This window comes from Eumetopias jubatus, unplaced genomic scaffold, assembly GCF_037043125.1.
Source record: "Eumetopias jubatus isolate StellerSeaLion01/CBP00866 unplaced genomic scaffold, mEumJub1_p1.0 scaffold_14, whole genome shotgun sequence".
NCBI classification, from domain to species: domain Eukaryota; kingdom Metazoa; phylum Chordata; class Mammalia; order Carnivora; family Otariidae; genus Eumetopias; species Eumetopias jubatus.
The window spans coordinates 49,687,894-49,711,404 of record NW_028274820.1 but is presented as its reverse complement, the minus strand read 5'-3'; the positions used below and the strand labels follow the sequence as shown (position 1 = coordinate 49,711,404).

Here is a 23,511-nt window from a genome sequence, read left to right as displayed (position 1 = left end):
CAGTGTTTTTTGTTTGTTTCTGTAAAGCAATGGTGAAAGGGAGTAGCAAAGTTGGTCCCAGTGAACCCACATCTGGTAGATTGGGCTCACAAAGGCATGCACTCAACCCATGAAAATTACAGAGATGAAGTGAGTTGGTAAAAAGATGTGGTACATAAACAATGGAATAGTATTCTGCCACAAGAAAGGAAGATATCCTCCCATTTGTGACAATGTGGTTGGACCTTGAGCACATTAAGCTAAACAAAATAAGTAAGACAGAGACACATACTGTCTGATATCACAGATAGGTGGAATCTAAAAAAATTAAACCTGTGAAAAACAGAATAAATGGTGGTTACCAGAGGATGGGGCATGGTGGGTGGATAAGAGTGATGGTGTTTAAGGGTACAAACTTGTAATGAGAAGTAAATAAGCCATGGAGATCTAATGCAAAGTACAATGAATATAGAAAATAATATTGTGTTATAATGATGTAATGTGATAAATTTTGCTACCTCAGCAGTCATATTATAATATATAAATATCAAATGCTATATACCTTAAACGTATACTATGTTACCTGTAAAATTTATTTCCCAAAAAACCCAAAAGTAAAGACAGCTTTTCTGGGCTCATAGTACAAGAAAAGGCAATGTTGCCTGAGCTACTTTGTCTAATTATAGGAAAAAAAAAAAAAAAAGACATGACAATGTGGATTCAGTAGTCCTTTGACTTCTGCTCTGTGCTTGCAAATGGCAACAAACATAGAGGGCTGCTTTTTGCCAAAGTTGCCTCTTTTTATGTTATTGATTACAAAATAGTGAGTTATTATTTTCTTTTTAAGAGTTACTATCCTAGGGATCCACAAGTCCATAATTGATTGTTTTAGCTTAGTCTATAGTTGGTGACTTCTTGTTAAGAAAAAAATCTGCTTATCAATACAACACAATGCATAATACTTGTAACTACTCTCTTGTCTACAATCAGTACCGCCATCTGATCATGATACATTCAGTACTACCATCTAGATTTCCTAAGCCCATCTCTCTGAATGTTTTTATATTAGGGGACATTCCTCTTACGTGAATCAGCTAACTCTTTCTGAGACTTTGTTGGCCAGTGCCTTCCATGGGTTGTGGAAGAAGTATAAGTGATCAGGATTGTATTTTTTCTTCTTCAAGCAAACAAATAGAAAGATTAAGGAATCCCCTGGGCTATTATTGGAGCATATTACTGGAAGCAACTGGTCCACAATTTCCCCATGGATCAGTATACCAAATTATGCCCTAAAACTCAGTCAGCTCTGCTGAAATACTCTGAGGATGGTTTTTCAATCTTGCATGAAAGAGTTTCATCCAGACTTAGAACTAAAAACGTTCAAATACAACTTTGAGGGGTTTCTACTGTTGTTATAGCCACAATAGTTTGAAATGATCACAGTGTTCCTATACCTCACATTCAAACAATAGTTTCTTCATTACTTTAACATTTCTGTATACTTCAGACAAATGTAATTATTCTTGTTTTCCTGAATGTTTCTTTTGTTTGTGTCTCACTGCTCATTTTTTCTCCCTATCTAGAATGCGTTCCATTCCTCTCTTCCTGACAAAGAGGCTTAACTCAAATTTGGCTACAGCTCTACTGCTTTCCAAAATATTATTGCATTGTCCAATTTCACACAGCTAGATAGAGGCATTGGCTCAAGGAGTCCATTGAAAATATTCCCAGATAGACTTCTTGAGGAAGAGAAGGGACCCTATCTATTTTTTTCCTTGGATCTCCAGTGTTGAACCTATTATGTGTTCAAGAAATACTTGTTAATTCTTCTCTTCAAAGTAAACAGAACTAAAGTAAAATTATAGAATCCTAAGGACAACCCAGTTTATTATTAGTGTGTGTGTGTGCTTGTGTGTGCATGTGTTGCCAGTAGGAGTGGGTGTAGAAGATAGGTGGTGGAGAAAGCTCTGGTCTTTTCCTTCAAGCAACTGTAGTGAAGTGAATACAGTTCAGCTTACTGGACTGTAGTAGGAAAAAGAGATAAGTACGTATGAAGTAAGACTATGTAATTTGTGCGTAATGAACAAATTTCTAGTATATTCTCACTGCTTCTAATATGCCTCCTAATTGAGGTCCATGTCCATTGCCTCCACTTAAAAAAAAAAAAAAAGTGCCTCTACCTGAAATCTAATCTTTTGTGTTTATTCTTTCTGTATACTCTAAACACTCACTGTGTAATGGTAAATGATTACATCCCAAATAGGCACATCAAAATTGTATCCAGTGATTCAGAAGTAAAGGACAGTGGAATGTTCTTCCTTTTTATAACTTATTCCAGTTACCTAATTCATAATTATCTGACACTCCAGATGTTCCCATCCAGTTAACTTTATTCACATCCTATAGTAAAGCTCTGTGAAAGTGGACCTTTTCAGGGAATCTGACAGCCTGTCATCCTGCAATTTATGCCTGCTGCATTCTACCCTCTAGGAAATTTGGCTCTGAGTTTTAGTAGAATCCTTTGGAGGAGACAGAACTGACTACAGTTTGTAAAGTAGTTCATTTTTTTTTCTTTCCCTATTTTGCATGGACTCTTATATAAATCATTATCATTCTATATTATACTGATTGGATTTGTAAAATGTTCATATATAACGTTTTGTCCAATCACATGATGCAGCTTAATTTCTCCTTGTACCTGCGATAGAGTTGTATAAAGAGAAATTTATAGTATTTAGCAGTTAGTGAACCACATAGGAAGCAGATTAGATAGTGTTGATAAAGATCTAGAGTTCCTATATGTCATGCAACTCACATGACTGTGATTTAGCTCTGCCTATTAACTTTAATTTCAGTGTTCAGTAGTCAAGACTTACTTAGCTATAGGAAGTATGGTTTCTTTTAAGTCATCCTTTTGTATATTTTAGCACTTAATCATATATTTTAATTTGTAGAACTTTTCCAATGATAGTGTACCATAGAAAGATATTTATGACATTAGTAGAATTGATTTTCCAGCAAACTAATAAATAATCTTGAAGACTTATAATTGATGGAACAATGATATAAAATACTTGTTTTATCTTTATAGTCTTGAAACCTTCCATCTTTTTCAGAACATCAAATAAATTAAAAAAGAATAATTTCACCTTACAAAAATTTTATAATACATCAGTGTCGACTGATATTTATTGAACTCACATAGTGTGTTAAGAATAATTTAGGGTACTGGGGAATACATACAATGAAATTAGCTTTCTGATATTCTCTAAAACGTACCTTGCTTAGAAATTCTATGTTGATGTAGGTAATAAAATTGATCTACAGTACCATACATATTTTGTGTCTTATTTTTGCATTAGAAAACTTTTTACTTTTTCCAAGTAGGAGTCTTCTGAGTCCAACTTAATATCACTCAGCCTTAAGTTTGTGGACCTGTGGTCATTTGCAGAACTCTTGTCAATTATTTGAAACATTTGTGGTGCATAAATAAAGGAAAGGTCTTATTTCATTTATTTCAGTGTTTGTCATATTCGTCTGTCATGACATTGAATCTCTAGTTCTTTTGCCAAATATAACCACAAAACAGTATTCTTATTTTTCTGAGAGTCCTGGGAATTTGCACCGCACTTCCTCAAGTAAATACATGTGTAAACATGTGAGCTTCTCAGCCCCCCAAAGACTCTGGTCTTCCTTTCTTGGCAGGGGAAGTGAATTCTAAGATCCTGAATCATTTACTGAGTATGCTGTCCTTCTGATCTCCCAGAGGTCTGATCAGCAAAGTGCCAAAGACATGCTCATTCTAGAGAGACCAGCAGCCCAGGTTTCTCTGCAGGAGGATTTGATGAATGTTAATGAAAACCCCTACTGCTCAGATATAGACAAGTTAGGGCTCTGGTAAAATAGGCCCTCCATGGTTATCCTAATATCTAACTAAATCACCACGTCCTATAGCTCTTTACCGAAGCTCGTTGTGTTTGACCTTAAGTGTAACCCATTATGGTTGTTATTACTATCTAGAGGTGGTAAAGATGAAGTTGTAACATGGAGAGGAAATATGAGTAATGCTGTTTCTCTACAACCTTTATTTAACATGTGTTTTGTGAAAACAAGAAGGGGCAATCAAGATATTTTTACAAAAACTGGGTTAAAATGGATTATTAGAAAGTTTTAAAGAAATATATGCTGATCTCAAAAGCATACAGCTCTATAATAATGAGAAAATAAATGGGGTAGCGGAGAATCCCAACTTTGAAGCAATGACTTTTTTGTCTGATGACCTAGGCTTTAGCTAGATAGCCGCTTACCTCTGGGCACTTAAATAACATTCATTTCCTTTGTTCAATATTAGGCTCCATTGGAGCAGAGACCACCTCTATCTTCTTCAACACTGGGTATATCACACAGTAGGCCCACAATAAATGTCTATTGCATGAATTATTAGAATATTTTTATTATAATTCAGCAAAGAACTTATACACTAATAAATCATAATCTATATTTATTTTAGAAATTGTAATATCAGTTACTTTAACTTTCTCAAAAACTCAGTTCAATTTCCAATTTAGAGTTATAAATTGTTTCTTGTTCATATTTTATCTAAAATACTTCCTTATAGAACTTATTTTTGTTCCAAATCTCTCCAGTCAGCTTCCTATAAAAGTTCCTAATTATGTGTGTTTGTTACTCTTTCACTAATATCTTATTTTGAAATCATGTCAATGTGAGTTGAAAATCTTATTCTTAAATTGGCATAAAGCCTAGGTCAATATTTAATTTCTCAGATCTTTTAAATAGCTTATTAAAATTAAAATTATTTTTAAAGCTATTTACATCATGTATATTTCTTAACATAGCAAGTGTAATTGAACACAATCTAATTTAAATAAGAGAAAATGTTTTCCATAATCATGATGACTGTACTTTTCAGAGATTCTTCATAAAGAAAACATTACTGGGAAAAGTTGGTTGTAGATATTGTCTATGAAAAAATTTAAAAATGGGGACTTGCATCTAAGGTTTGACACACAAGTTTCACTAAAAGAAATAGTGAAATTAGATAAATGGCTACTTAAAGATCTCATGTATTCCTTTTGTTAACTGTTGTATCCCCAGGGCTATAAAGTGCCTGAAAATCTTGCTGTAGTCACAATGAGTACTCAAGAGGTATTTATTCATGAACAAAAAATTTAATCAGTGAATGAATTAAATAATGAGTGAAAATTCTTAACAAATACTAATCACTAATCACAGTTTAAAATTCAGTATTGGCCATGCATTACAGAACATGCTGTCCATCTGATAGAATCTAGAATGATTAAGAAGACCACTTAAGTCTTAAACAGTAATTGTTATAGTTTGCCTTTTCAAATAGCTTGATATATAGGCATCTTGCCCTTCTTACTGATATTTTTTGTGAGTTTAAACCAAGTAAAATTATACATTTTTTTAAAAAAAGCATTACTTTGTTTAGAACCATTATGAAGTCTATGGACACAAGTTATTAAATTCATGGCTTGGTCACTATGATTTTTTTTTTTCTAAAATGACCAGCAGTCGCATTTTTTAAAAAAGAAAGATCAATCCTAAATTTTACCCATCCCTTAAAATTTGAAAAAGATTTATTTTAGGATTCAGAAAAGTTCATTCCAGGACCTTTTATGATATCTGTGCTTCCCTGGGGAGAGGACAGGAAATGAGAGCATTCTGAACATGACCACTCTCCCCCTCCTCTCAGCATCCTGAGGCCATGCAAAGGGCCTCTGTCATCTGAGAACTCCCTGGAACCCCTGCCCGCAAGCACCTTTTCTCACTGCCTCACTTACACTGTTTTTACACAAATGAACCCTTTCAACTAACTTCATTGATTTATTCATTGAAAAATAAAAACAAATAGTTTTTAGCCAGCACAACCCATTGGACAATTGTATTTGCATTGGCTGAACTAAGTCAATCAAACTGACAATACTAGTGTGTGTGCATTATACACATAGCTTCAATTGCTAGAATGGACGTTTTAAAAAAAAGAAACATTAAATTTTTATGGTATAGTTTTAAAACAGGACACTTATATGTGAGCATCGTTGCAAATTATCAAATATCTTTACCGGGCTCCTTTATGTATTAGATTGAACTATGTGAAATTGCTGATATTCACCTGCTTCTGACCTGAAAAAAAAAACCCCACAAATTTTGTGTGCTTCAATCTTGACATGTGATGCAAAATAAGTCCCAGTGTAGGCTGATGTTTCATAAAGTTTGGAGTTATGTTAAGCTAATTAAAAGAAAGAAGAACATGTCACAGGAGTGGTAGAAGGGAGTGTCCTCTTTGGATTTGGAAGCAGAAGTTCGGGGTTCCACACTTGGCTCTATTATTTAGTGGTTGTGTAGTCTTAGGCAATTCACTAATCCCTTTTGGTCTTCAGTTTTCTCTTAGATAAAGCAGAGATATTAATAACACCCTCAACAGTTGTTACAGGGATTAAAGGAGGTGACGTATGTGAAAGTACTTTGAAAACCATAGAGAACCATAAAATCCAAGATAATATGCAGACTTCTGTTTAATACTGTCTAGCAAAAGTAAGATGAATAATGAGAAAAGCAAGAAAACTTTTCTCTTGTATAATAACTGATTCTTTTCATAAAATGAAAAAAATATAAAATATTATACTTACTGCTTTATAAGACAGACATCCCATGTGCATTTTTAAGCTATGCTATCTGCCAATAAAATTCCCAGGCTCAGCCATTCCTTTCCTATGAAAGCAAGTCACACCACTCCCAAGCTTCATGCAAACTGTCAGTACCATCTAAAAATACTCCTGCATCTTATGAATTAATGCTTCCCACTTTGACATTACAGTATCGTTTTTATATACTCTCTCAGTGCTTTTCTCCAAGCATGATTTTATTAATGCTCATTTTTGGTACAACACAAAAATCTTTGCAAATATTTGTTCTTGTTTTTCTTTGGAACTGCGAGAGGAGACTGCTGGCTGTTAAAGGAGGGACAGGATGTCTTTTTTGGGCTGTAGTTGTATTTGGCTTGATCCACTGAAGGAGAGACGGTGCTCTTAGGTGCCAATATTTGGTTAAGAGCTCATAGCAGAAAAATAGCTACTTTGGTAATTCAAGTGACGCTTCCTTGTAGGCAAGCGAGAGAGTACGCAGCCCTATGAGCTAAATAACTTTTTTTTTCCTCTTTCTTTCCCTACTTCTGAATAGTTACTATGTAAATTTAACCCAATTTACTTCATTATAGACTACATAATTAAATAACGATTTTGAGTATCACCGGTGGGTTAGATTTTCAACATTTGTGTATCTGTGCTTAAGAGTAAAACAGCAAGAGAATGATTTCTATATTACCTATAGAGCTAGGTAAGGTGTATAGATGGCAGGCATAATTTATTCTTCGTAATTGTGTACTCTGCATAAAATATAACTGTCACGCTTGATAATTGGAGTCCAAATATTAATAATACTACTGTAGTTATATATCCATGGCAAGCTAATCCACTATAGCTCTTTTCTAACACATCCAAAAGAATTGATAATAATTGAAATAAACATTAATTACACATTATGTTTGTGACAACTGTGACAAGGTAAATATTAAGCCTGCAACAGAGTTTCTCAGAATGTATTTCACAGAACAAATATTCTACTTTTTACAATTCTACTTAGAATTTTGCAGGAACATTGTCTAATTGTGAGATAAGTTTAGGAAACACAAGTTTAAACAAAGTTAAATGTGTTTCTTTACTCTGAATCTTTGTTATATTGATAAGTGTCATGTATCTCTGAGAGGGAGATATACATTTATAAAATTACCTGACTGCTGAAATGCTGGTAGACTTCAGAAAACATTGATTTTGAAACATAATATCGATATTTCAAATTATTTGTTGGAAAAATTGATAACCAAAAAATTGAAATAAAAAAATCCCAAACTTTCATTGGAACATTAAAGTTTATTTTCTAAATGACTGAATATTGAATATAAAGATAGTCTGTACCAGAGAACCCTAGAAAGTCTCAAGAATTAGAGACAGTAAGAACATCTGAAGAGGGTAGATAGTTGGAGTTCAGAACTAGAGGATCAGTTGAAATTCTGTAGAAGCATTTTGTGATCCCCAGAAACCCAGAACACCTGAGCAAATTTTATTCCCTTATTCAGGAAAAGACAAATGGCTTACTTTCTGATTACAGTGAACTAGAGGTTCCTTGGACATGGGAATAGCAGGTAGATTTGAAGGCAAAATAACTAAACTGAACACAGGAAAACTGAGGCAATCTTTCTCCACTGGATTCAAGAATTTCTGGATTATTCTTACAACCTCCAGGCCAACAATGAAAGGATTTCTCCCTGACCTATAGATATTCAAAGTGTCTGAGAAGGATAGAGTTCAAACTAAAAAACAAAACAGTAGTAGCAACAAAAGAAAATTGGGGATTTCCCTGATGACAAGTGATGTTGAGCACTTTTTCATGTCTGTTGGCCATTTGGATGTCTTCTTTGGAAAAATGTCTGTTCATGTCTTCTGCCCATTTCTTGATTGGATTATTTGTTCTTTGGGTGTTGAGTTTGATAAGTCCTTTATAGATTTTGGATACTAGCCCTTTATCTGATATGTCTACTGGCACAAAAACAGACACATAGATCAGTGGAACAGAATAGAGAGCCCAGAAATGGACCTTCAACTCTATGGTCAGCTAATCTTCGACAAAGCAGGAAAGAATGTCCAATGGCAAAAAGACAGTCCTTTCAACAAATGGTGTTGGGAAAATTGGACAGCCACATGCCGAAGAATGAAATTGGACCATTTCCTTATACCACACATAAAAATAGACTCAAAATGGGGTGCCTGAGTGGTTCAGTTGGTTAAGCAACTGCCTTCGGCTCAGGTCATGATCCTGGAGTCCTGGGATCGAGTCCCATATCGGGCTCCCTGCTCAGCGAGGGACCTGCTTCTCCCTCTAACCCTCCCCACTCTCATGTACTCTTTCTCTCTCATTCTCACTCTCTCAAAAATAAATAGTAAATAAATCTTTAAAAAAAATAGACTCAAAATGGATGAAAGACCTAAATGTGAGATAGGAGTCCATCAAAATCCTAGAGGAGAACACAGGCAGCAACTTCTTCGACCTCAGCTGCAGCAACTTCTTCCCAGAAACATTGCCAAAGGCAAGGGAAGCAAGGGCAAAAATGAACTCTTGGAACTTCATCAAGATAAAAAGCTTTTGCACAGCAAAGGAAACAGTCAACAAAAGACAACCGACAGAATGGGAGAAGATATTTGCAAATGATAAAAAAAAAAGAAAGAAAGTTGGGGAAACAGAGATATGCAAGGAGCAGAAGAAAACTTTTTAAATCCTATCATAATTAATGTCTTTAAGGAAGGAAGTATAGATATTGCATTTATGAAACAAGAATAGAATGCTATATAAAAGAAATATAGAAGAAAAAATGAATTCTTGCAAATAAAATATATGAGAACAGATATAAAATACTCCAAATATGGTTTGGAAGATAAAGTTGAGAAAATCTTCCAAAGGATAGGAAAAAAAAAAAAAAAAACAGACACACACATAAAAGAAAAAAAACTAGAAATAAGCCAAAAAAAAAAAATAGAGGATTAGTCCAAAGGTCTAATGTGTAATCAACTTTCTTTTAAGGCATTATTTTTATAGAACAGTTTTAGGTTCACAAAACAATTAAGAAGAAGGTACATACAGAGATTTCCCTTGTAACCCTTGCCCCCACAGATGCATAGTCTTCCCCATTATCAACATACCCACTAGAGTGGTACATTTGTTATAACTGAACCTACATTGACACATCATAATCACCTAAAGTCCATAATTTATATTCTGGCTCATACTTGGTGTTGTACATTATATAGGTTTGGACAAATGTGTAATGACATATATCCATCATTATATTATGCAAAGTATTTTCATTGCCCTAGAAATCCTCTGAGCTCCACCTATTTATCCCTCCCCCTACTCCAACCCCTGGCAACCACTGATCCTTTTAAATCTCCATAGTTTTGCCTTTTCCAAAAAATCATATAACTGAAATCATACTATAGCCTCTTTAGATTGGCTTACTTCACTTATTAATATGTGAGTTTCCTTCATATATTTTCATATATATTTCAGTTTATCCATTCACCTACTGAATGATATTTGAGTTGCTTCCAAATTTTTATAATTATGAACATCCACGTGCAGGATTTTGTGTGACTATGTTTTCAATTCCTTTGGGTAAATACCAAGGTGTTCAATTGCTGGATCCTATGGTAAGAGTATGTTTAGCTTTGTAAGAAACTACTAAGCTCTCTTTTAAGTGGCTGTACAATTTTGTATTCCCACCAGCAATAATGAAAATTCCTGTTTTTCCACATTCTCACCAGCATTTGGAGTTGACAGTGTTCTGGATTTTGACCATTTTAATGGGTGTATAGTTGTATCTCATTGTTGTTTGAATTTGTATTTCCCTGATCACATGTAATGTGGAGCATCTTCTAATATGCTTATTTGCCATTTGTGTATGTTCTTTTATGAGGTGGCTGGTAAGGTCTTGGGCCCATTGTTTTCTTATAGCTGAGTTTCAGGAGGTTTTTTTCCCTACATTTTGGAAAACTGTCCTTTATCAGATGTGTCATTTGTAAACATTTTCTCCCGGTGTGATTTGTCTTCTCATCCTCTTGACATTGTCTTTCATATAGAACAGAATTTTTTAAATTTTAATGAAGTCCAGCTTATCAGTTCTTTGATGGATCATACCTTCAGTGTTGTATCTAAAAAGTCACTGCAATACCCAAAGTTGTCTAGATTTTCTCCTATTTTATCTTTTAGGAGTTTTATTGCTTTATATTTTACATTTAGGTGTGTGATGTATTTTGAATTAATTCTTGTGAAGAGTTGTAAGGTCTGAGCCTAGATTCTTTTTTTTTTTTTTGCATGTAAATGTCCAGTTTTCCAGCACTATTTGTTGAAAAAACTATCTTTGCTCCATTGTATGAGCTTTGCTCCTTTGTCACAAAACAAAGTTCTCTATATTTCTGTGAGTCCATTTCTGGGCTATTTTGTTGCATTCATCTATCTGTCTGTTCTTTCACCAATTCCACATTGTCTTGAATACTGTAGTTTGTGGTAAGTCTTGAAGTTGGGTCGTGTCACTTTTCAAACAGTGTCTTTTAATACTGTGTTGGCTATTCTGAGTCCTTTGCTTCCTCATATAAACTTTAGAATTGGTCAAAATCTATAAAAAATGACTTGCTAGGATTTGGGTTGTGATTGCATTGATTGTATTGAGCAAGTTGAGAAAAACTAACATCTTGACAATATTGAGCCTTCCTACCCATGAAATACACTGTCCCTCCATTTAGTTAGTTCTTGTTTGATTTTGTTGAGTTATTTAGTGTTCTTTGTATAAGTCTTGTACATAACTTACTAGATTTATACCTATTTCATTATGGGAGGTGCTACTATAAATGGCATTGTGTTTTTAATTTCAAATTTTGCATGTTCATTGCTGGTATATCTGAAAGCGATTAACTTTTGCATATTAACCTTGTATCCTGCAGCCTTACTATAATCTCTCACTAGTTCTAGAACTTCTTTTGTCATTTCAGTTGGATTTTTCATATAGATAATTATGTCATCTGTGAATAAAGACAGTTTTATATCTTCCTTCTCCATCTGTGTATCTTTTGTTTCCTTTTCTCGTCTTATTGTGTTAGGTAGCACTTCCATTACAGTCTTGAAAAGGAATTGTAAGAAAGAACTTCCTGCCTTATTCCTGGTCTTCGTGGGAAAGCTTCAAGTTTTTCACTATTAAGTATGATCTTAGCTATAGGGTTTTTTTGTAGATATTCTTTATCAAGTTAAGGAAGATTCCCTCTGTTCCGAGGCTCCTGAGAATTTTTGCCATGAATGAGTATTGGATTTTGACAAATGCTTTTTCTGCATCTATTGATATGATTTTTCTTTTTTAGTTTGTTAATATGATGGGTTATTTTACTTTTTGAATGCTGAACCAGTCTTATATACCTGGGATAAATCTCATATGGTTGTGGTGTATAATTCCTTTTACACATTGTTGGATTCATTTATCAATTTGCTGATTGATATTTTGTGAGGATTTCACATGTATGTTCATGAGAAATATTGGTCTGTGGTTTTCTTGTAATATCTGTGGGTTGTTTTGATTAACGAACTTTTTCTCCCCCCCGCCAAAAAAAAGAACAGAGAAAGTGAAAAGAAAGTTATCATCAAATAAATAAATCAGGAAAATTTTCAAGACTTAGAGGTTGGAAGTTTCCAAATTGAGCATACTCCAGCAAAGTGAATGAAAATAATACCCATACTTAAACATTTTATCATGAAATGTCAGAACATTGGAAATAAAAGCATAGATTAATGTCTTCGAAAAAGATGAAAATAATCAGGTCAGATATCCAAAAGTGATGGAATACAAATGGCATGAGATTTTTCACCAGCAACTAGATGTTAGTGGCGTTGATGCATTCAAAATTCTGAAGGAAAATTATTCCCAGCCTTAAATCATATACTTAAGCGAAATATTAGTCAAGCACCTGAATAGAATAGAAATATACTCCAATGTGCCTGATATCAAACCTTACCTTCTGTAGACTAGAGGGGATATTTTCTTTTAAGATTTATTTATTCATTTGAGAGAGAGACAGAGACAGAGAGAGCACAAGCAGGGGGAGAGGTAGAAGGAGAGGGAAGAGCAGACTCCCCACTGAGCTGGAAGCCCAACATGGGGCTCCATCCCAGGACCTAGGTATAAAATTTACCCTTTGAAAATGTATAATTCAGTGACTTTTGGCATATTCTCAAGGTTGTGTAACTATCACAACTATCTAATTCCAGAACATTTTCTTCAACCTAAAAGAAATCTCATATACATTAGCAGTGACTCTCCATTCTCCCTTCCTTCCCACCATGGCAACCGCTAATTTACTTTGTTTCTATGTAGTTGACTATTTTGGACATTTCATGTAAATGGTATCTGGCCTTTTGCATCTGGCCTCTTTCACTTAGCATGATGTTTTTAGGTTAATCCACACGGATACATTCACATGTATCAATACTTGATTTCTTTTATGGCTCAGTAGTATTTCATTATGTGGATGTACCACATTTTATTTATCTGTTTATTAGCTGGTAGGTATTTGGCTGTTTCTACCTTGTGGATATTATAAATAATGCTGTTATGAATATCTGTGTACAAGTTTTATGTAAACACATGTTTTCAGTTCTCTTGAGTACATACCTAGGAGTGGAATTGCAGACTCATGTGGTAACTCTGTTTAACTTTTTGAGGAATTTTAAACGGTTTTCAAAGACAGCTGCACCATTTTACATTCCCACCAGCAATGTATATGTTCTAATCTCTACAGTAGTGCATTTGCATTTGTTACTGTCTACTTTTTTTGTTATAACAATCTTAGTAGACATAAAGTGGTATCTTATTATGGTTTTGACTGGCCTTTTACTGATGACTGATGAAGTTGAGCATTTTTTCATGTGTTTATTGGTCTGTGTATCTTCTTCAGAGAAGAAGGACTTTGATCCATTTAGACTTATTTTTAGTGTAGGAGGAACACAGTGTTTTACAAATAGGGGGTGCACAGATAATGTTTATTGAAACAAATTGAGTTGAGAGTGAGATGACTAGAACATTGTCTTCTAATAAAATTTTGTCCTCCTGAGAAAGTATTGAGCTACAATTGTCCAGGCGGAGAGATAGATAAAAGTTAAATATTTAAAAAATGTCATCCACATCCAGTATGATATATGGGAAAGACACAGAAATGAAATTCTGGAGACTATTATAGTTGATTTGCTGAGTGTGTTGATTGTAATATGCAAGTATGGGGAAGCATATGGCTCACTGTAAATTGTTACACCTATGTAAGAGATGATTATTTGTAGTATTATCTAGATTTATCACCAAATTGCTTTGTGCCCTTGGGCAAGTTATTCACTCTTTCTGCAGCTCCACTTTTCTTCTCTGTGTGAAAATTTGATAGTGTCCACGGATTGCATACATAGTAGTGAGAAGAATAAAGACACAAGTGCAGAGCCTAGGTGACACACATATGTCATATAGATACTCCAAGGAAAGCACATAAGAAGAAGATACACCAAGAAATGAGAATATCCTAGAACTATCATCCAGGTGAGGTAAAGGACTAGTGACCAGAATATTTTATAACTGGGAGAACAAAAGAAGATGATATTAAGAAAAAGTTTTATGCAAATTTTGTAATACACATCAAATGAAAAGGGACATAATTTAATCTTTGGTTTTGATGCAGCAAAAGTAAGCTATGAGATCCATGTACAAAATTAAGTAGGATATTAATCCTTAACTTATAGCGAAGAATTAGGAGCCAATATATGAATTCTTAGGTAATAACTCTGTAATAACTCTATAAGATTTAATACTTGATTACCCTTCAGTTACATCTTTTTTTCTTTCTCTCTCTTCTTCATTTCCTCCCTCCCTTTCTTTCTCTTTCTTTCTTTCTTCCTTCCTTCCTTCCTTCCTTCCTTCCTTCCTTCCTTCCTTCCTTCCTTCCTTCCTTTCTTTCTTTCTTTCTTTCTTTCTTTCTTTCTTTCTTTCTTTCTTTCTTTCTTTCTTTCTTTCTTTCTCTCTCTCTCTCTCTTTCTTCCTTCCTTCCTTCCTTCCTTCTTTCCTTCCTTCCTTCCTTTTCTTTCCTTTTTCCTTTGTTAAAATTTTCAAATATAAATTTTACTGGTAATGCTCCTTCCTTCCTTCCTTTGTTTTTCGTCTCCTTTTTCCTTTGTTCATATTTTCAAATATAAATTTACTGGCTAATGTTACTGGAGTAACTGTTCCATACCAAATAGGAGCCAGCCTATTCCTAGGCATGAGAGTGTTTGTGCAACTGAATAGCAAGTTCTGTTGATACAATGCACTTCTACAAACATTCTCCAAAATACCAGTGTTTCTCTAATGAAGAAACTGAATATATATATTATATATAACATATATTATATATATTCTTTTATTCAAATAAAATAAATGCAAAGGCTTGTGTTAGTTTATACTGGAACTCGAGACATTTAAAATCTTGTGCCTTTTGCATTATTAGAAAAATCCTCATTTCCTCATTTAGATTAGAGTGTTACTATGCCCACAAATCCTCTTTGAGAATGAAAATAGTCCCTTATAATCATCCCTAAGAGCATAGCTCCAAGAGGTCAGTAGTTACACAGGAGGAGAGCTCCCCAAGAGGTCCCTGGGGAAGGAAGGAAAGAAGAAGGAAAGAAGGAAGGAAAGAAGGAGCTTTCTGAAAAATGGACAAAGATTTAATTATCTCAGTGTTGTTTCATGTGGCCAACGTCAGTCTAATTCTTTGAAAAGTGATAATTCATATGAGTCACATTTCTCTATTAACCAGAATACATAAGTATACACAACTCCTCATCGTCTATTTTAGGAAGATTATTTGAATTACTCTTACCTTTTTAAAATATAGGCAATACATTATAAACATCGTCTTCTTTGAAATTTATAGTTTCCATTACAGTGAAAATAATTTTTTATCATATCAGGTTTCTTTTTCATTAAAAGTTATTTATAACTGTCTACAGAATTGCTTACTTTCCCTAACAAAGATGCTACAAAAGCCCAGCCAAAATTTTAGATAAAAAGAGATGAGATTTGTATTTCCCTGATGACAAGTGATGTGGAGATTTTTTCATGTGTCTAATTGGTCATTTGTATGTATTCTTTGGAGAAATGTCTGTTCATGTCTTCTGCTCATTTCTTGACTGGATTATTTGTTTTCTTGGGTGTTGAATTTGATAAGTTCTTTATAGATCTTGGATACCAGCTCTTTATCTGATATGTCATTTGCAAATATCTTGTCATCAGGGAAATACAGATCAAAACCACAATGAGACACGACCTTACACCAGTTAGAATGGCTAAAATTGACAAGATGGGACAACAAATGTTGGCAAGGATATGGAGAAAGGGAAACCCTCTTACACTGTTGGTGAGAAAGCAAGCTAGTGCAGCCACTCTGGAAAACAGTCTGGAGGTACCTCAAGATGTTAAAAATAGAGCTACCCTACGACCCAGCAATTGCTCTACTGGGTATTTACCCCTAAGGTACAGGTGTAGTGAAAAGAAGGGGCACCTGCACCCCAGTGTTCATAGCAGCAATGTCCACAATAGCCAAACTGTGGAAGAAGCCAAGATGTCCTTCAATAGATGAATGGATAAAGAAGATGTGGTTCATATGGAATATTACTCAGCCATCAGAAAGGATGAATACCTACCATTTACATTGACATGGATGGAACTGGAGGGGATTATAATGAAGAAAGACAATTATCATATGGTTTCACCCATATGTGGAATATAAGAAATACTGCAGAGGATCATAGGGGAAGGGAGGGAAAACTGAATGGGAAGAAATCAGAGAGGGAGACAAACCATGAGACACTCTTGACTCTGTGAAACAAATTGAGGGGTGCAGAAGGGGAGATGGGTGGGGGGATAGGGTAACAGGGTCATGGGCATTAAGGAGGGCATGTGATGTGATGAGCACTGGGTGTTATACGCAACTGATGAATCATTGAATACTATATCAGAAAATAATGATGTACTTTATGTTGGTTAACTGAATTTAAAAAAAAAGAGAAATGAGACATTTGACTGAAACATCTTCTGCTGAAATTTTTATTTTGTTTTAGTAAAATATGTTAGACAATTTTCCTAACGTATTTAGTTTCATTTTTCACTGAAATAAAACATTGTAATTGAACAACATAACAGTTAACATTATCTATTGAAGTTTTTTTCTTTATTTTGGTTCTAATTTTATTTTTGCCCCTTCCAAAGTATTGCAAAAAGCATTTATTAATTTTTCTTGTCGGTATTTCATGTTTTGATTCCAGAGTATCTATTTCTAATAAAAGGAAGAAATTTGCCAAATGGGTTGGTTCTACTAAAAGAAAGGGTGTCAGCCAGCAACAAGCCTTTCAGTAAAACCAAAGATAGTCACATATATTCATGTGTATTTTATTCCTAAGAGCACACTTTATTGCTAAAACGCACAGAGACCAATAGCTTAACACATTGATGATAATATCAGACACTGTATTTGCTGTGTGTGTGTGTGTGTGTGTGTGTGTGTGTGTGTGTGTGTGTGTGTGGTTATGAATAGAGTAACCAAGACTAATAGTCTCATTTATGTAAATACTCACTCTGAAATCCACAGGACTTTCCTTTCTTTTTTTCTTTTTCTTTCTTTCTTTCTTTCTTTCTTTCTTTCTTTCTTTCTTTCTTTCTTTCTTCTTTCTTTCTTTCTTTCTTTCTTTCTTTCTTTCTTTCTTTTTCTTTCTGCTTTTTTAAAATACATTTAAATAAATAAATACTTTTGGTGAGCAAAAAACAATATTTTCAGTAAATTTAATTAACTGAAATTAGAAATTTAAAGTGTTCAGTTGATACACTAAAGAATATTGGTGATATTTTACTAAAACTTCTGGAGGTTTTTTTTTAAGATTTTATTTACTTATTTGTCAGAGGGAGAGAGAATGAGGGAACACAAGCAGAGGGAGGGGCAGGCAAAAGGAGAAGCAGACTCCCCACTGAGGAGGGAGCCCAATGCGGCATTCGATCCCAGGACCCTGGGATCATGCCCTGAGCTGAAGGTAAACACTTAACCAACTGAGCCACCCAGACATCCCACTTCTGGAGGTTTTTAAAGAAAAATTAAGCTTCCTAATTATGTAAATTAATTTGAAAAAAGAGTTGAGCAAAAATTCATCAAAGTGTCTGTGTCATAAAACTGTTGTAAAATATGAGAAAAGGGGCTTTTAAGATGTGATGCAGTGTTAAGGGGCCTTTTTTTATTCAAAACAAGTGATATTTGAATTCCACTTTTCCTTCCTTAAATGAAAAATTATTAAATTGTTTATATTTTTTAGACTTCACTTTGAGCATTAGCAGTTGTTCCTAAAAATGCACATAAAATGAATTGTTAAATCAAATGGTACTTAATTTTTAAGTCAAATGCTATTTTAAACTGTCATTTTTTCACTTTTTTTTAAACCAAGTAGTACTTTGTAAAAGTAAAAAATATATATCAAGGTCCATGATTTGAATTTGTTTTAAAGGAAGGCATACTATAACAATTATTTTGCATTGTTTATATATATATTTTAATAGAGAAAATTACTCTCTTAGTATGCTAAACACCAGCCTTCTAGGAAATTACTTTAACATTTAGGCAGAGCTTCAACCCTAGTCTTTTCTGAGGTTTTAACCTGACTAATCTGGCCCCAGCTATATTGTTCTTCCCTGATCTCCATTACAAGCGGTGTTTACACAACTAATCTGGCACTAGTGGTTTCCTATTTTCCATTTTTTTTTCATATAAATGTCTTCATCTTCTCTGTCTAAAGAACACACTTTTCAAAGCAGGCATTATGCATCACTCACCTGGACGTTCCATCTCATGCAAAACTATGGCCATTTACCAATTTCAGACTTCAGGAAAGAGTATGGGCTCTGAGACCAGAAAGGTCTAGATTTAAATTCTGGCTCTCCCACTTTGTAGTTATGATCTGTAAGTTTTTCCTCAATTTCCTCTTCTTTATGATAGCAAGAAAATAAGAATTAACTCATTATTAAGACTAGCAAAGATAATCTTAAAAACATGCTTAGCCCTCTAAACATTTTTGTTCTTCAATGTATGTTATCTTTTACTTCTCTTCCTAACTACCTTCACCTCTCTTCACAACTGCTTGCAAGAATCTTTTTTATTCTTTTTGTCTTTACTTCCCCACCTCCTTTTTCTTTTTTCTTCTCTTTTTTTTTCTTTTCTTCCTTTTCCTTTCCTTTCCCTTTCCCTTTCCTTTTCTTTCTTTTTTTCTTAATGGTTCCTTTTTGGTGTCCCTAATTCAAAAACAGCATACAAGACCTGGTAGAATTTTACTTACATTTGAAAAAGTCTTGGCAGTGACCTAGACAGAAACTAAAAAAAGAAAAACCAAAACACAACTTATACTTACTAGAGAAATCACTCATGGTTGTTAGGATCAATTTGAGATCTTATGCTTAATGGTTTTACTTGCAAAATATTGGATGTTTATTTCATTGAATAGTTCAAAGAATTAGGTCATTTGCTTAAAGAATGGATATAATAAGATGAAGGTGATAGGTCAAATCACCATATGGTAAGTTGGTTTCACTGGATTTGGTGGCTTTGACTGTATTTGTAACCTAAAGCAATCAAATGAGTAAGTTATTTATCTCAATCAGTATCCAACTCCATCTATAAAAAAGAAAAGCCCCCATTCTCTTCACCGGATATTATGAATGTAGCCGCATTTTTCTTCATGAAAAGCAATACCTTAAGTCGCTCATATTGATGGGAACACTGGGAACTCTAAATGACTTTGCCACAATCACACAACTTCTGAATGTCTTGCTTCCATGATGTCACTTTTTTTTTCCCACTAAGAATCTCAGTGTTTCTTTAACACCTGTTTTATGTCATGTTATATAAATTCCTTTCATTTTACTTACATTGCAGAGTTTTCCCTCCTATTGCTCTACTCTCTATAGGGGTGGAGGTATAGCTGGAATGTGTCATATGTGGAAATGACTTCTAAAAAAGCACACTGATGTTATTATTAACAAAATTGATCACTAAGTTCTTATGTCTGGAAAAAGAGGGTCAAGACATTGTTAAACAGACCCAGATTCTACCAGGCTATCGTGAAGATGAAATTTTGGTGAAAAGTTTTATGGTAGAGGAAATTTTGGATCTCTTTCAGCACTGGTTAGATAAATAGCATTAGAACCTGTAGGCTAACTTATCCATTTATCCTCTTTAGTCCTACCGTTTGGTGCCTCAGCTTCCAACCATTAAGTTTTGAGTATTGTGGGAAAGGTGTCATTGGCATCACTTATTGCCATTAAAGCACTTCCCTTCTGAATGTTGGCTGCCAAAGTGTGTGGCATCCTGTGGAGCAAGAGGTTGAGGACATAGATTGCAGTGAGGCTGAACAGTTTGCACTTCCTAGCAGTGACACCAGACATCAATCTTTCCTAAAGACAGACGAGAACACATGAATATAAGAACTCTTTAAAAAGAACAAGCGAGGCATTATCCAACCAACCAAAAAAAAAAAAAAAAAATGCCACCAAAGCATTTTCCCAGGAAGTTTCTCAAAGATGAAAATGCATTGAAATTACTTTACGTTGTCATGTTGGTTGTTTCAAGAAACAAATTAAAAGAAGTCTCTATAAGGTAGATATTTATGAGGTTGAAATTCTTAATGGTATAGTGTTTGAGAATCATTTAATTGCATTTCAAAGTGTGTGTTGCATGTTTTACATGTGCACATCAGCTGGCCTTACAAAAGAATACTAATTTGGTCACAGTTAATCTGTTTCACATGGTCTGCAGCATCAAATGTGACATCATTATAGGAAATCATTTTATGCAACTCTGCAACACTAGGAGAATTTTTTTTTTTTTTTTTTTGGTCATTTGACAAGATTTTAGACAAGTTGATCACAAGAACAGAGAGAATTACTAGGAGAAATGTGTTAAGATCATTGTTTTGACCTATACTAATTTGTTGTGTTATCCAATAGATTTGTGGCTGCTCAAATTCACACAGCACTGCAAAGCTCAGAGTTCAAGGCAAGTTACTGTGGACTCATAGGTGTCAGACTCTACTGAGAAATGTCCAATATGAGCTGTAGACATAGATAATATTTTGCTTCATGTCATTTTACCTTTAACCAATTTAAGTCATCTTCACTGCATGCAGAGTAACTTTAAAAATAATAGTTTCTGATACTAATGGCATTATAAAATATTTCTAACAACTTGTTTTTTAAATTATATTTAAGTACAATGCTACTCCTAGAGAAGAGCATTTTTTTCTGATAAAAAATTATGGTTCTTTGTATTTGGCCAGTAAGATTAAGACCAGTTCACAGTACAACCACAAATATTTGGAATAACAGAAAAGAGGAAGAAAGGGGATGCATGGAAGCTTTGACTGACTTCCTTTGGATTTTATTAACAAGTTGAGTAACAGTACAAAAGAACCGCATGGATAGCCTTATGTGTTTTGGCCATTTTTTGGTTTTCTATTTGGGTAATTTAAAAATATTCAGGGAGTTTTGTGAAGCTATATAATTTTTTGTTGTTTTTGTTTTCATTGTTTGAGCCTTCTGAAAAGAAAATATGACAAAGTGATACATCACATTCTTATTCTCCCAGCCTCAAAAGTGTATCAAAAATATATATCTTCAAGTAGAGATTAATTTTGTGATAGAGTAAGCTTAATTATAAGCAAGTGGGGTAGCTCTAGTGGTGACATTCTGCAAGTGGTTAAGAAATCGAAAAACGGCACTACAGGTAGATGAACTCCAAGTCTGATGTTCTAACTTCAGGACCAGAGAGGCAGCAGTACACCATATGATAATATTTAAAATATTTTGAGGAACTAGAGGAGAATGTCCTTTAGTATGAAAGCTATCTTATTACTTTAGAATTTGACTATGTCAAATATAGCTTTTGTGTTTCTTCATGTGCTCTCCCCTATAATCTTTCTAAAAAGTCAAAACTTTAAAAAAAGAATATCTTACATTTTATTATTGACCTTCACAAGTAATAATGTTCTTCTATGTTACCTTTGCCATTCAACATTTTTCTTCATATTTTCTTATATATATGAATGTTTCCATTAGTAATAAAACCAACTTGTAAGCCTGCTTGCTACAGTGTATTAGAAGAAAATATCTCAGGGATGCCTGGGTGGCTCAGTCGGTTAAGCGTCTGCCTTCGGCTCAGGTCATGATCCCAGGGTCCTGGGATCGAGTCCCACATCGGGCTCCTTGCTCAGCGGGGAGCCTGCTTCTCCTTCTGCCTGCCACTCCCCCTGCTTGTATGGTCTCTCTCTCTCTCTCTCTCTCTCTCTAGCAAATAAACAAAATCTTAAAAAAAAAAGAAGAATATATCTCAAGCTTATGTGAAGTCATTTAAAAAGTTTTATTTATACAGAAATATTGGTTTTTGTCTTGATTATATGCTAAGCCTTGCATAACTATCTAAAGAGAGGTCAAAAGGATACAAAAAGGCACTGAAATCTGCTTCCGCTTTGAGGTCTTTCCGGGCTATTCTCTCTCCTTGCCAAGATTATGGTGATACCATTAAGAAGGAAAGGACAACAGGGGACAGAAAACAAGACAATGAAATAGATTCAAAGCATAATATGTATGGAATTCCCCCCAAAGGAATTCAGACCCGGAAGTCAATAGACACCTGTAGACTGAAGTATTTGGAAGCCATCAACTTTTGGATAAGTGGTTATTGAAGTAATTTTAGATAATAGCACACCATTAGAAACGAGTGTGAAGAGCAAACAAAAATGAGTTAGTCCCTTTAAATGGGTGAGTAAAGAAGAAGAAGTCAGGGAAATGCACCTGGCCTGAGAAAAAGAAAAAGAACAGGAAACAAGGGGAAAGGAAAGCCAAAGGAAGAGGTTTTCAAGACAGATGCAGTGATCAAATGTTTCGGAAAGTTCAAATAGAGTGACACCTAAAAGAAGTCTAGTTTTGACAAGAAAGAGGCCAATAAGGATTTTGGAGTGAATTAAGTGATACTAAGAATGAGCTTACGAACGAATGGGACGTAAGGAAGTAAATAAACTGCTCTTTTAAGATATTTGAGGTAAAAACAAATTAAAGAAATGGAAGATCAAGGGATCATGTTTTACAAAGTGGAAAGTTTTGTTATGACTGAAATTAGGGAGAATGAATCAGTGTAAAGGGAAAGGGAAATTTTAAAAAATACTGATTTTACTAATGAAAATACACATATTTAGCAAATAAAATAGTTTGACTTGTCTAGTGCTTATTCAAATGATCCAATTTTTTATAAACATGGGTTTAATCAAAAAAATATATTGGTGTCTACTATGCAAAGACACAATGAGGTGCTGTAGAAAATACAAAGATGGACAAATTAATCTCTCTCAGTAGAGTATTTATGATGTTAGAGGCCTAGGAATAATAAAGATTGTATAATAATTGTGGCCAGGAGGGCGAGAAAAATGACATAGGCAGTGGTCCTTGAGAGATGAAGAATATTTTGACAGGTCCCGGAAAGATAGGGGACCCTGAAAGTGCTGAGGGTGTTCAAGCCCAGAGAATGGAGGGTACACAAGAAAAAGGGGGAGCTAAATAATTTTTCATGTAACAATCCTGTGTCACAAACTGTTACTCTTCTGATTTTACTTTAATCATTTCAAATATGTAAAAACCACTCTTAGTGTTGGCTGTATAAAGAAGGTTGTGGGCTGGATTTGGTCCATAAATTAATGCTGACCCTTACACAAGATTGTGAATAGTCTAAGGACAGCATATCTTATACATAGATGTCACACAGTGAATATTTCCCAATTGTACTGAGGCACTGAGGCCTC

General features: G+C 34.3%; 1 protein-coding gene across 2 annotated transcripts in view; it reads left to right on the top strand.

Annotated features, from left to right (window-relative positions):
- AGMO (alkylglycerol monooxygenase) overlaps positions 1-23,511 on the top strand; it is a 330,223-nt gene that overhangs the window by 90,956 nt on the left and 215,756 nt on the right. The window contains exon 4 of one of the 2 annotated variants that reach the window (XM_088018484.1): positions 13,694-13,771. The exons of the other annotated variant lie outside the window; for it this stretch is intronic. Coding sequence (XP_087874610.1) covers positions 13,694-13,771 — 78 coding nt within the window. The remainder of the gene's footprint in view (positions 1-13,693; positions 13,772-23,511) is intronic. 2 annotated transcript variants of the gene reach the window in all.